General features: G+C 46.6%; 1 protein-coding gene across 2 annotated transcripts in view; it reads left to right on the top strand.

The window, feature by feature from the left end:
- The first annotated feature begins 519 nt into the window (after positions 1-519).
- Positions 520-14,421, top strand: part of LOC132835990 (adhesion G protein-coupled receptor E2-like) — a 57,443-nt gene continuing 43,541 nt past the window's right edge. The window contains exons 1-2 of one of the 2 annotated variants that reach the window (XM_060855168.1): positions 520-612; positions 13,011-13,103. In XM_060855168.1, the coding sequence (XP_060711151.1) occupies positions 579-612; positions 13,011-13,103 (127 nt within the window). In that variant the 5' untranslated portion in view covers positions 520-578. The remainder of the gene's footprint in view (positions 613-13,010; positions 13,104-14,421) is intronic. The other variant, XM_060855169.1, reaches the window with a different exon arrangement.

Genomic DNA, 14,421 nt, shown 5'->3' with positions numbered 1-14,421 from the left:
GGGTCTCTTGATGAACAGTCTAAGGTTAACACCACTAGGCCATCACCTCCCCCATCTGGGTCATTCATGTCCTTTAGGGAAGGAAACTGCCATCTTTCCCTGGTCTGGCCTACATGTGACTCCAGACCCACAGCAATGTGATCGACTCTCAACTGCCCACTGAAATGCCTCCAGCAAACCATTTCCTTCAAAATCTATCAGAGACGGGCAAGAAAGGGCTAACCTGGACATCCCATGGGAGAATGGAGAGAAACATAAACATTGAATGGGGACTCCCCCAGTTCAAGGGTTCGACTCTCCTTGGAGGTGTTGAGGCCCAAAGGCTGGAGGGGGAGAACAGAAAGCAGGCCACACAGGAGATTTCCTGAGGAACATCGAAATAAAACACTGCACCTTTAACAAACCAAGCAGCGTCAGAGTCTGACCCAATGAACGACAGACTCTCCTCCCCCTTTTCGGGTGGGTCTGTGACTACAATTGTTGAAGTGCTGCCAGATGGTCTCAGTGCTGGAGGAGAGAGTGCAGTTACCAGGCTGAGAGAGTGACTAGACCAACTGGGAAACCCTCCTTAAGGAACCATGACCACCCGGCACAGCATCCAGCTAATACTCGGTATGTACTGACTGATCAGTTCGGGGAAGATTATAGTGTCTTATCGAAGCTTCATACTGCTGGGTTCCCTCTGTTGTATTATTACTCTATTGTAATATTACTTCTCTCTCGCTCTCTCTGACACACACACAATCTCTCAACATGAGAAAAGATTATTTCTCACTCTTTTCTGAACAGTTTATCCGACATTTTCACTCTCTCCCTCTGACAAGATTCTCCCTGTGTCTGGATGCATTTGCTTTTTTTTAAATTTCAAAATATGCTTTATTCTTAAAATTATTTTTGTATATTTACATCGTCACAAATACACTTTGGTTCAGTACACTCACAATTCACGGAAACAGACAAAACACTGGAGTTTTGATCTATCCAAACAAACTAAAGGCATCTGTTACTTGAACAAGACTATGATGCTTATACAAGAACATATTATTACAGTAAAGTGTAATGTCTCTCTTCATGCTTTCTCTCTCTCCTTTACCACTCTCCCTGAGGCATGGGGACCCTCAAATTAAACCAGCATCAGTCCTCCCCTCGCTAATGAGAGAGAGCTGCCCTATCACCCTGGTAGGATTATGGAGAATTTATCATTTCCCTTTCTGTTTTTGCTTCCCTGATTGCAGGTTATCTCCTTAATTTATGTACCGACCCGCTGTACATCCCATGACTGTGTTTCTCTCTTTTCACCCCTGTCACCTTCTTTCCTTCCTGCCTTCAGAACCACCACTTAACAACTCCCACACTTTCCTCTCTGTGTCTCTCTCCCTCTGGTCCCTGCCAGTCTGTCTCAGTTGTGAAAGTGTTTTCCAGTCAAACTGAAGCAGCCATGATGATTATAAAATATCTGTGGAGCTGACCCACGGGGAACAATGAATGTTGATCCCAAGTCAATGTCTGGAAAGGGGAAGAGTGAGTGTTGAGTTAGTGTGGAGTTTTGTGAAGGCTCAGATTGCAGGAGGTGTGGGTTTGGGACCGTCTGCACTGAGTCAGTTAAACCATCCGACAGAATGATGGTCCTCAGGACTGAGTGAAACACGGCCAGAGGTGTTGGATTACAGCTTCTGTAGAAATCGGAAAACAATCATTCAAAACTCAGCAGACTTTTCATTGGAATGTTTCCTGAGCTGCATGTGTGAAGATTTGTGAGAGTATTCCACATGCTTTTCTGGGGAATGTGTCTCTGTGATGCTGCTTGTCCCAATAAGGATCAGGCTCCATCAGGGCTTTCGTTACTCCTGACGGCAACTGAAGGGAGTGTGTCTCTCTGGCTGTGTCTCTCTGGTTGTGTCTGTGTGTGTGTCACTGTGTGTGTGAGTATATATGTGTGAGAGAGCGAGCAGTCAAGTCAGTGTGTGTGTGTGTGTGTGTGTGTGTGTGTGTGTGTGTGTGTGTGTGTGTGTGTGTGTGTGTGTCTGAGTATGTGTATATGTGTGAGTGTATGTGTCATTGTGTGAGTATATATGTGTGAGAGAGAGAGAGAGCAGTCAAGTCACTTTGTGTGTGTGTGTGTGCAGAGTCAGTGTTAAATTCATCTGATGTGTGTTTGTGTGATACGTGCACATTCAGTGTTAGTCACACGTCTGTGTGTGTGTGTCACTGTGTGTATGTGTGTGTGTCACTGTGTGTGTATATGTGTGAGTGTGTGTGTCTGTGTATGTGTCACTGTGTGAGTATATATGTGTGAGAGAGAGAGCAGTCAAGTCACTTTGTGTGTGTGTGTGTGTGTGTGTGTGTGTGTGCAGAGTCAGTATTAAATTCATCCGATGTATGTTTGTGTGATATGCGCACATTCAGTGTTAGTCACACGTCTGTGTGTGTGTGTGTGGTGCAAGCAGTCAGGTCTGTGTGTGTATGTCTGTGGATGTGTCTCTCTATATTTATGTGTGTGTCTATCTGTGTATATGTATGTAGTTGTGTAGGTGTGCATAAGTTTCTGTTCAGTGATATGTTTGTATCTGTGGGTGTTTATCTGTGTGGATATGTGAGCATGTGCCTTTGTCTATCTGTATGTGTGTATTTGTGCATGTATATGTGTGACTATATGGGGCTGTCTAAATGGATATATACCTGTGTGTATTAATATGTGTACATTTATGTCTGTGTCTGTGTGTGCATCTGTGCAGGTGCATTGTCTGTGTGTGTGTATATCGGTGTGCAAGTCTGTATCTCTGTATGCGTATCTCTGTGTTATCTGTTTGCATGTGTGTGTATTTCTGCGTTTGTTTGCTTGTGTGAGCATGTGTGTGTATCTCTGTGTGTGTATCTCTGGCCCGAAACGTAGAATTTCCTGTTCCTTGGATGCTGTCTGACCTGCTGTGCTTTAACCAGCAACACATTTTCAGCTCTGATCTCCAGCATCTGCAGTCCTCACTTTTTATCTCTGTGTGTATCTGTTTGTGTTTGTGTTTCTGTGTGTCTGTGTATGAGTGTGTGTTTCTGTGTATGTGCCTGTGTGTGCGTCTTTGTGTGTGAGATTGTGTATTGGCGTATGTTTGTGTCTGTGTCTGTGATTGTGTGTCTGTCTGTGTGTTTGTATCTGTGTGCTTGTGTGTATGTGTCTGTTTGTTTGTGTGTGTCTGTGATTGTTGTGTGTCTGTGTGTGTGTGTGTCTGTCTGTGTATGTGTGTCTGTGCCTGTGTCTGTGGCTGTGTGTGTGTCTGTCTGTCTGTGTATGTATGTGTGTCTGTGTCTGTGCGTGTGTGTCTGTGTCTGCGTATGTATGTGTGTGTGTCTGCCTATGTGTATGTGTGTCTGTGTGTGTGTTTGTGTATGTGTGTGCGTATGTGTGTGTACATTTTCAGAATGTGAGAGCCCCTAACTAACTGTGGACCCCTCCAACATGGGAAGGCTGTTGCTGCTGTAACTAACACATTGGATTTGGCGGCACGAATCCGGGAACTCTCCCACGTTGAGCACTTTGCTGTCAATTTCTCTGTGAGAAATTTCAAATCGATAGTCAACTCACTGAGCGATGGCTGTTAAGTCCCAAAGTGGGACTTGAACTCAGGGGTGAAATTGTGTTGCTGGAAAAGCGCAGCAGGTCAGGCAGCATCCAAGGAGCAGGAGATTCGACGTTTCGGGCATAAGCCCTTCTTCAGCCCTTCTTCCAGCAACACATTTTCAGCTCTGATCTCCAGCATCTGCAGACCTCACTTTCTCCTTGAACTCGGGGGCGGGGGGGGGGGGTCTGGTTCAGCAGTGGACCCCCAAGCAGAACGGACACTCTTAGGAGGGGGTGGAGGGGAGTGAATCTGTGGAACTCAGAGGCCGGGGGAGACCAAGTCATTGAGTGTATTTAAGATGGAGATAGATCAGTTCTTGCCCATCAAGGGGATTGAGGGAGGGGAAGGCAGGAGAGTGGAGCTGAGGAACACAACCACCATGATCATACAACGGGGCAGAATCGATGGGCTGAATGGTCTAATTCTGCTCCTTTTTCTCAATTCACTCATGGGATGAGAGTGTGACTGGCCAGGCCAGCATTTATTGCCCGTCCCTAATTGCCCAGGGAGCAGCCACATTGCTGTGGGGCCTGGAGTCACATGTAGACCAGACCAGGTAAGGATGGCAGTTTCCATCCCTGAAGGACATCAGTGACCCAGCTGGGTTTGATCCAACAATCGACAATGGATTCACGGTCAGCATTAGACTCTTAATTCCAGATTTCCTGTTGAATTCAAATTCCATCATTCGCCATGGCGGGATTTGAACCCAGGTCCCCAGAACATTACCTGGGTCTCTGGATCAACATTAATATGTGGCCATATTTGAGGGTCACATCCTGGGATCTCCCAGCCTCAGTACCCCACACACTTCCCTCTGAATACAAGTCGAAAGCTGTGGCTGATGGACAAATAGTTGATGTAAAGGGACAATCTCTTACAATAGGGGCCAACGGGCCGCCCGGTTCTGGTTTCTATATGTTGGGGTTAGCCTGTTGTTCAGGAGGGTTTGCTGTGCTGCCTAATCCATGGATTGACGTGTGGCACCCTCCCCCTCCCCTCAAGTGCCCTCTCACCTCGCCCCCTCCCATCGAGGCACTGACTCCAGAACAACTCCAAATGTGAGCTCCCCTGAATCCCTTCCCTCATGGAACCAGAGCACATGGACTTGGCCAGTCCAATCCATCATGGGACCTGATGAGGAATGATCAGGGGGTCAACACTGAGCTTAACCCCCTCCACTCGCCAACACATGGAAACCAGCTCAGACTCCCCCCACTGAGGTCAGCACACTCACAACAAGCAAACTCACTGGGGGATCTACAGCCCACCCACCAGGAGAGATCTGCAGGGGGTCATCCCAATGTGGAACCTTCACACCGAAACACCAAGATGTGGCAAGTTGCACAAAAATTCAAGAACAGGACACAGTTGGTGAACTAGGCCATGTCTCATGAGCACTGTCCATTGACAGGACAGGGTTCACACAAACAGGGCTGTCCCCCTCATTGAGTGGCACTGACTACATGTTATGTGTTACAGCATGGGGTTAGATACAGGGTAAAGCTCCCTCTATACTGTCCCCATCAAACACTCCCAGGACAGGGACAGCACAGGGTTAGATACAGAATAAAGCTCCCTCTACACTGCCCCCATCAAACACTCCCAGGACAGGGACAGCATGGGGTTAGATACAGAGTAAGGCTCCCTCTACACTGTCCTCATCAAACACTCCCAGGGCAGGGACAGCATGGGGTTAGATACAGAGTAAGGCTCCCTCTACACTGTCCCCATCAAACACTCCCAGGACCGGGACAGCATGGGGTTAGATACAGAGTAAAGCCCTCTCTACACTATCTCCATCAAACACTCCCAGGACAGGGACAGCACAGGGTTAGATACAGAGTAAAGCCCTTCTGTACTGTTCGTATTAAACACCCCCAGGAAAGGGACAGCACAGGGTTAGAGAATAAGCTCCTCTACCCTGTCCACATCAAGCACACCCAGGACAGGAACAGTGCGGGGTTAGCAACAGAGGAAAGCTCTCTCTACACTGTCCACATCAAACACTCCCAGGGCAGGGACAGCATGGAGTTAGAGACAGAGTAAAGCTCCCTCTACACTATCCCTATTAAACACACCCGGGACAGGGGCAGTATGAGGTTAGAGACAGAGTAAATATAAGTGTGATTGCTGTGTGGTGCTGGCTGTGGACACTGTGAACACGGGAAAGCATGTTGCTATGGGAGGTCATGTGACCCAGTGGGGAGTATCTCTGAGCCAGGAATCCATGGATGGGCTCCATTGTCCAGGAAAGATGTCCTCACGATGTCATCAAACATGGCGAGAGTGGGAGCCTGCAAATCCTCCCAGCGTCTGACAGTCAGGGCGGGAGAGATTTTCTGTCCTGCCGTAGTGATAGGGGAAATATTGGAGCCTTCACTGTCCCTCTCCAGCAGCAAGCACACTGTTTCCATGGCAACTCTGACTGAGTGAACTCTAACACACATTCAGTCAACTGGGGCCTAGTCTCACGAGGCGGTGAGAGAGGAAGGGTACTGTCTGATTCTGAACTCTGACTTCCCAGGTCGAAGGTCAGTGTCCAGCCTCACTGAGTGTCCAGTCGTCTCAAACCCAGGGGCTATTTCAATTGTGACTGCAGTTCAAATTGCAATCTGACATTGCGTACACAGTGCCTTCCTGCCATACGCCAAAGTGTCTGCAATGTTTCATTCCTGGCCTCAGGAATATCCCAGCTTGGCATTATCATTTCCCCAATTAAACTCTGCCTCGGTAAAGATACGCCCTTAAGAGGCAAAATCCTCCGAGCATCTCCTCTGCAAAGTCCTCACAGAATCCAACACATTTCATTAAGATGGGGAGATGGTGATGTAGGGCTAACATCACTGTGTTTCTAATCCAGAAACCAGGCTCTGGCAGAGTTTAAACTTGATTTGGAAATCTGGAATTACAGAAGGCGTCCCAGTAACATTGACCATGAAACTGTCATCGATCTCCGTACAAAACCCCGTCTGGTGCTCTTGTGTCCTTTAGTGAAGGAGACTGTTGACCTTTACCTGACCTGGCCTCCATGTGACTCCAGACCCACACAACAACATGACTGACTCTTAACTGCCCCTCGGTGCGAGCAGGTTGCTCAGTTCCGGGACAATTAGGGAGGGGCAATGCCCTATGAAATAAAACAGATCAGGAATGTCGGAAAAGGAAGAGGCCATTCAGCCCCTCAAGTCTGTCCCACCATTCAATGGGATCACGGCCGATCTGTGGCCTGACCCCATGGACCTGCCTATGGCCCATATCCCTGAATAACTTTGCTGGGAACTATTTATCTGCCTCAGATTTAAAATGAATAACCGATCCAGCATCCAACTCCACTCGTGGAAGAGAGTTCCAATCCTCTCCCCACTTTGTGCAGAAATGCTTCCTAACATTTCTCCAGAATTGTCTGGCTCCAATATTTCCACAGTTTCTATACCACCTTCTATGCAGAGTAATAGGGAATGGGTTTGGGTGGGTTACTCTTCAGTGGGTCGGTGTGGACTTGTTAGGCCGAAGGGCCTGTTTCCACACTGTAGGGGTCTATGATTCCATGATAGCTCTTCAAAACTCCAATGGATTTCGGCGCTTTCCCCATCAGACAAACAGGAATCAAATGAACAAACCTTCATTGACCACTGCCAGTATCCCCTTCATTGTTAGAGAGAGTTGGAAATGTTTGGAAGGACTATACTTGCAATTATCCCAAACCCTCTGCCCCGAGGCCCTTTGGAGGATTAATTCACTGACTGGGTAGATTCTTGCCCAACCCACAGTTTCACTTTTATATATCAAGGGAGTTGAACTTCCTGCGCTCTACCTATCTGTTTGACCCGACTGAGTCTGGAGAACTTATGCCCCCTTCCTGGGGTTTGGCATCTTGGCACTGGCTCCAACCAACTTTCTCAAATCTCCACAACGTCTCCATTACCGGGAGAGCCAGCAGCTTGGCCATTAATCAACAGGAGAAGCCTCATGGTTGTTCCAGTGGACATCAAGCACTGGGCAGACACCAGAGTGGGTATCAGGGCATCATTAACATGCCAGGGGAGTGCACAAGGAATTCGCTGCCATGTTTGACTCTGTCCCAGGGACACTCTGATGGCCCATGGCCCATGGCACTTGCCCGTCTCTCGTCTTCCAGCTGCATCGAGCGGCAAACCATTTTCTTGAAGAGGGGCTGGCAGCGTTTGAACAGAACCCGGGAACTGAGGGGTTAAACTGCTTCAGAGTAACTACCCCGTGATCTGTTGGACATGACAGATCATCGGAAATCTACAGTACCAACCTCCTGGGTTCTGTGAATTTCGTGATAATGATCACAAACGTACATGACAACATGAAATGTGTGAGGTCAGGCTTAACAGCCCTTGTGTCTATTTAAGGCTGAGATCGAGTGATTCTTGATCAACCGAGGAATCAAGGGTTACGGGGAAAGGGCAGGGGAATTGAGGAATCAGTCATTGAGGAGAAAGTGAGGACTGCAGATGCTGGAGATCAGAGTTGAGAGTGTGGTGCTGGAAAAGCACAGCAGGTCAGGCAGCATCCGAGGAGCAGGAGAGTCGACGCTTCAGGAATAAGCCCCTCATCAGTCATCGGGTCATCCAGCGCATGCTGAACATAATCCCAAACTAAACTAGCCCCTGAACTTGCCTGTATTTGGCCCATATCCCTTCAAACCTTCCCTTTTCATGGACATATCCAACTGCCTTGTAAACACTGTAATTGTCCCCATGTCCATCACTTCCTCAGGAAGATTACTTCACACACAAACCACTCTCTGTGTAAAAACATTGCCCCTCCTGTCTTTTTCAATCTTTCTCCTCTCTCCTTAAAAATTTGCCCCCAATCTTGAAATCCCCCATCCTGGGGAAAACACACCTGCCTTTCACATTATCTATACCCCTCATGGTTTTATAAACTTCTCTCAGGTCGCCCCTCAAACACCTACGATCCAGTGAAATAATCCCAGTCTCTCCTTATATCTCAACCCCCCCCATTCCCATCAACATCCTGGTCAATCTCTCTGACCCCTCTCCAGCTTAATAATATCCTTCCTATAGCAGGGGGACCAGAACTGGACACAGTCCTCCAGAAGAGGCCTCACTAAGGCCCTGTAAAACCTCACCATCACGTCCCAGCTCCTATACTCAAAGGCCTGACCATTGAAGCAAGCGTGCTAAACACCTTCCTAACCCCCCTGTCTACATGTGACACAAACTGCACAGAATTATGTTCCTCACCCCTAGGTCTCTCTGTCCTACGTGACCTCATTGAATGGTGGGGCAGGATCACAGGGCGTATTCCTGTGCCTATTCCTTACGGTTGTTTTGCCCTTGAACCATGATCCTTATCACTGGGATATGTCCCAAATCCTGCAAAGCCCTTCCTCAGGAGAGTTACAGGACCACGATAACGCAACATGATGGAGCTATTCATTGGAGTGTGTGAGGAATCTCACAGTCACTCTCTATTCTCAGTTCTAGCCATTGCCCGGGTAACCCTGGCGACTGTTTTACAGTCAACGTTCAGCTCACCCTTTCTCTGGGAGGTAACAGAGTTGCAACCAGCCCCAGTTCACTGTTGCTTAATTAAATACCGTGATCTTGACACATTTGACGAGATCACCTCATGCAGACAGGTTTGACCTATCTCCTCTGGAGGTTAGCAGTGTCAGAGGTGGCAGAATGGCTCAGTGGTTAGCACTGCTGCCTCCCAGTGCCAGGGATCTGAGTTCAATTCCACCCTCAGGTGACTGTCTGTGGGGAGCTTGTACGTTCTCCCTGTGTCATGTTAAATGATAATCAATGTAGACCACTTGTAATTTCTAGTGAAGGCACAACAGTTTAGTGAATGTAATACCTTTATAATTAGTATCAATAATGCATCATAAATCTAAATTAAATAAATCAGAGAATCTCCAAAGTAGCACCAGAAAGGAATGATTAGAAAAGCTGGCATTTTCTGTCTGTGTGGAGTTTGCACATTCTCCCCGTGTCTGCGTGGGTTTCCTCCCACAGTTCAAAGATGTGCAGGTCAGCTGAATTGACTGTGCTAAATTGCCTATAGTGTTCAGGGATGTGTAGGTTAGGTGCATTAGTCAGGAGAAATGTCGAATAATAGGGTAGGGGAATGAATCTGGGTGGGTTACTCTTCGAAGGGTCAGTATGGATTTGTTGGGCCAAATGGCCAGTTTCCACACTGTAGGGATTTTATGATTCGGTGACCTAATTCAAACAAATGAGACCCTGAGGGGACTTGTCCAGGTGCATGTGGAAAGGACGCTTCCTCTTGTGGAACTAGGGGTCATGGTTTAAAAATAAGGCAGCGCCAACATAAAACAGAAATGTGGAACCATTTTCTCTCAGAGGGTGGTGAGTTTTTAGAATTCCCTTCCTCAAAAGACACTGGAGGCAGAGTCTGTCAATATTTTTAAGGTGGAGGGAGATGGATTCTTGATGACCAAGGGGAGGTAAGATTATCAGGGGATACATAGGAATATAGAGTGGAGGTTAAAATCAGAGCAGCCATGATCTTATAGAATGGGATAGCAGAATAAAAGGGCCAAGTGGCCTATTTTTGTGCATTGTTTGTATGTTCCTTTGTTGTTCCTATGTTTGTATGTTGTTTGCATGTTGTTTTTTCACATATTTGTATGTTATTTGCATGTTATTCATGCATTATTTCTCTGCAGTCCGTGTGTCTGAATGTTTTGGCATCTCATTCATGTTTTTTAATGTTGTTTTTATCACATATTTATAATTTGTTATTTGCATGTTATTCGTATGTTCATGTGTTTGCATGCTATGCATGTTATTTATATATTATTTATATCATGTATGCTGCAGCTTGGTATTTCATATGCTATTTCCAAGTTGTTAATGTGTTTGTATGTTGTTTGCATGTTATTCATGTTAGTTGTATGTTGTATGTGTGTATAATCATAGCAGAACAGCCTTACAAGGTGAAATGGGCTTGTCAATGTAGAAGCTGGAAATGTAAGGTACAGCCCTCAGTGATGGAGTGATTAATGCTGGGAAACCCAAGAGGATATTTAAATGCAGGATGCTGGGCTTAATCTCAACAGTGTCCTGTGCGAACTCCGCAGTTGCAAGTTGCTGTTGAATGCCCCATCCTTTGGGCCTTAGACATGACTGTGCAGATTGCTGTAAGTATCAGAGCTGTGGCCTATTGCTCAGACTCTTGCTGGAAGGTGATGTGAGAGATTCAGCTTGGGACAGAGAATTGCACCATCTCTCTCTCTCCAAGCTGGGAACCAATGGGATAGGCTGCCCCCTGGTGGAGTGAGTGGGACAACAGGTCCACCAGAGGGAGAGAGGCAGGAGGAGCAAAGCTGCAAGGAAGACCTTTCTCATTGAGATTCCGCCTCCTTTTCTGCTCAAAAAACAGGGGCTTCATTTAAACACAGAACATAGAACATTCCAGCACAGTACAGGCCCTTCGGCCCTCGGTGTTGTGCCGACCTGTGGAACCAATCTGAAGCCCATCTCACCTACACTATTCCATTCTCATCCATATGTCGATCCAGTGACCATTTCAATGCCCTTAAAGCTGACGAGTCTATTCCTATTGCAGACAGTGCGTTCCACACCCCTACTACTCTCTGAGTAAAGAAACATCCTCTGACATCTGTCCTATATCTATCACCCCTCAATTTAAAGCTATGTCCCCTCGTGTTAGCCATCACCATCCGAGGAAAAAGGCTCTCCCTGTCCACCCTATCTAACTCTCTGATTGTCTTATATGTCTCAATTAAGTCACCCCTTAACCTTCTTCTCTCCAACGAAAATAGTCTCAAGTCCCTCAGCCTTTCCTCATCAGACCTTCCCTCCATACCAGACAACATCCCCGTAAATCTCCTCTGAACCCTTTCCAAAGCTTCCACATCCTTCCTATAATGCGGTGACCAGAACTGTACACAATACTCCAAATGCAGCCACACCAGAGTTTTGTACAGCTGCAGCATGACCTCGTGGCTCCCAAACTTAAACCTTCTCCCAATTAAAACTGACACATCATGTGCCTTCTTAACAACCCCTATCAACCCAGGTGGCAACTTTCAGGGATCTATGTACATGGACACTGAGATCTCTCTGCTTATCTACACTGCCAAGAATCTCACCATGAGCCCAACAGTCTACATTCCTGTTGCTACTTCCAAAGTGAATCACCTGACAGTTTTCCACATTAAACTCCATTTGCCACCTGAGTCCAGTCCTGCAGCTTATCTCTGTCCCTCTGTAACCTGCAACATTCCGCACTGTCCACAACTTCACTGACCTTAGTGTCAGCTGCAAATGTACTAACCTCTTTGCAGATGACACCAACATTGGAGGTGCAGTGGACAGTGAAGAAGGTTACCTCAGATTACAACGGGATCTTGATCAGATCGGCCAATGGACTCGGGAATGGCAGATGGAGTTTTATTCAGATAAATGCGAGCTGTTGCATTTTGGAAAAGCAAATCTTAGAGGGACTTATCCACTTATTGGTAAGCTCCTGGGGAGTGTTGCTGAATAAAGAGACCTTGGAGTGCAGTATTATAGCTCCTTGAAAGTGGAGTCACAGGTAGATAGGATAGTGAAGGCAGCGTTTGGTATGCTTTCCTTTATTGGTCAGAGTATTGAGTACAGGAGTTAGGAGGTTATGTTGCAGCTGTACAGGACATTGGTTAGGGCACTTTTGGAATATTGCGTGCAATTCCAAAATATTTGGAGTTTGACAAAGGTGGTGCCAGGATTGGAGGATTTGAAGGGTTTGAATAGGCAAGGGCTGTTTTCCCTGGAGCGTTGGAGGCTGAGGGGTGACCTTATCGAGGTTTATAAAATCATGAGGGGCATGAATAGGAGAAATAGGCAAAGTCTTTTCCCTGGGGTGGGGGAGTCCAGAACTAGAGGGCATAGGCTTAGGGTGAGAGGGTAAAGAGTTAAGAGACATAACTGGCAACTTTTTCACGCAGAGGGTGGTGCGGGTATGGAATGAGGAAGTGGTGGAGGCTGGTACAATTACAGCATTTAAAAGGCATTTGGATGGGTCTATGCATAGAAAGGGTTTGGAGGGATATGAGCCAAGTGCTGGCAAATGGGACTCGATTAATTGAGGACATCTGGTTGGCATGGATGAGTTGGAGTGAAGGGTCTGTTTCTGTGCTGTCCATCTCTGTGACTCTCTGACTCTATGTGTTGCTTTGCCCTGGCTTCCTTTGCATCGTAGGTCACTGACTCTCCCTCCTGGGACTCCACACGGTGTAGGGAGAGCTGTAACACTGACAGGGACTTGACTGCTTCCATCTCCAGTGCTGTGGGAATGTCATTATCATTGCACTCAAGTAGACTTCGCCCATCGACTAAATTAGTTGGGTTGGTTATTGTCTTACAGTGATTTACTTCAACAACACGGTGACACAACATGGAGGAGAGGCAACACATTGTGGGGACGGATATTACCTTGGAACAAACAGGACTTGTGTCGGTGAGTCAGTGTCCAGAGCTTCACTTGATGGCGATATCTATTTCTTTCTTCGATGAATGGTCAGCCCAGTTACTCCAAACAATGCAGAGGAGTTAACTGAAGCCTTCGAGCTAGACAAATTAGTTACCCCTTTAGGTCCCATTCAGGGGTGGCTCAGGGGCTAGGCATCATTGAATCCACATTTCAACTCCAACTCCAGAATCTTAATTCCTCTCAATGACTTGGCCTCCACAGCCCTCTGCAGCAATGGGCTCCACAGATTCCCCACCCTCTAGCTGAAGACATTCTTCCTTATCTCAGTTTGAAAGGATCGTCCCTTCACTGTCCCTTGGGTCCTGGTCTCTCCTACTCTTGGGAACATCTTTTCTACATCCACTCTATCAGGCCTCTCAGGATGCTGTACATTTCAATCAGATCCCCCCATTATCTTTTTAAACTCCATCGAGTACAGACCCAGAATCCTCAGGTACTCCTCATATGACAAGCCCTTCGTGCCCAGGATCATTCCAGTAAACCTCCCCTGGATCCTCTCCAACACCAGCAGATCCTCACCAACACCTCCTCAGATATGGAGACCCAACCTGCTTACAATATTCTCAATGTGGTCTGCCCAGAGCCTTATCCAGCCTCAGCAGGACATCCCTGCTCTCGTATTCGTGCCCCCTCGAAATGAATGCCAACATTGCATTTGCCTTCCTCACCACCCCCTGAACCTACATGCTTTTGAAATTGTTTTTGAAAAAGAAAAAAGTTTTGGGGGGCTTTTTAAACAAAATTACAAAACTAATACAAAATACTGTAACCACTTTACAATATAAAGCAACATCAATATCAATAAAGAAAACAAACTCTTAATCTACTCTATAGACTACCAAAACACAAAGTAAGATATAAGAAAAAATTCTATAAAAAAACTATAATACGGTACATAACTAACAAAAAAAGAGGAATTAAACCTTCAAAATAACATTATATCAAGTCATACACGACCCATATTTATATGGGATTCTTCCTCCCAGGGGCCCCCGAACCAGCAAACATCACCCTCACAGCTAAGCAAAGGCACGAGACAATATGCCGATACATCGTCCCCTGGTGTAGTTCAAGAAGGGCTGCCAGTTCTATCGAACACTTCCATTTTATGGTGCACCATATTTGTAAGGAAGTCCAGGGGAATGTGTTCCAGATTCTCCTAAGTTAATTCAAAAGTCCTGGGGACTTTCTGATACCCAACTTGCTAAAATGCCTTTCCTCTCACAAAAGGGGAGGATATGAAACAGTTTCTTCCCGTGTGCATCGAGAGAAGGAAAATTTGGAA

Source organism: Hemiscyllium ocellatum, chromosome 45 (assembly GCF_020745735.1).
Source record: "Hemiscyllium ocellatum isolate sHemOce1 chromosome 45, sHemOce1.pat.X.cur, whole genome shotgun sequence".
Taxonomy (NCBI): Eukaryota; Metazoa; Chordata; class Chondrichthyes; order Orectolobiformes; family Hemiscylliidae; genus Hemiscyllium; species Hemiscyllium ocellatum.
The sequence above is the reverse complement of the archived record's forward strand: the minus strand, read 5'-3'. Positions and strand labels throughout refer to the sequence as shown.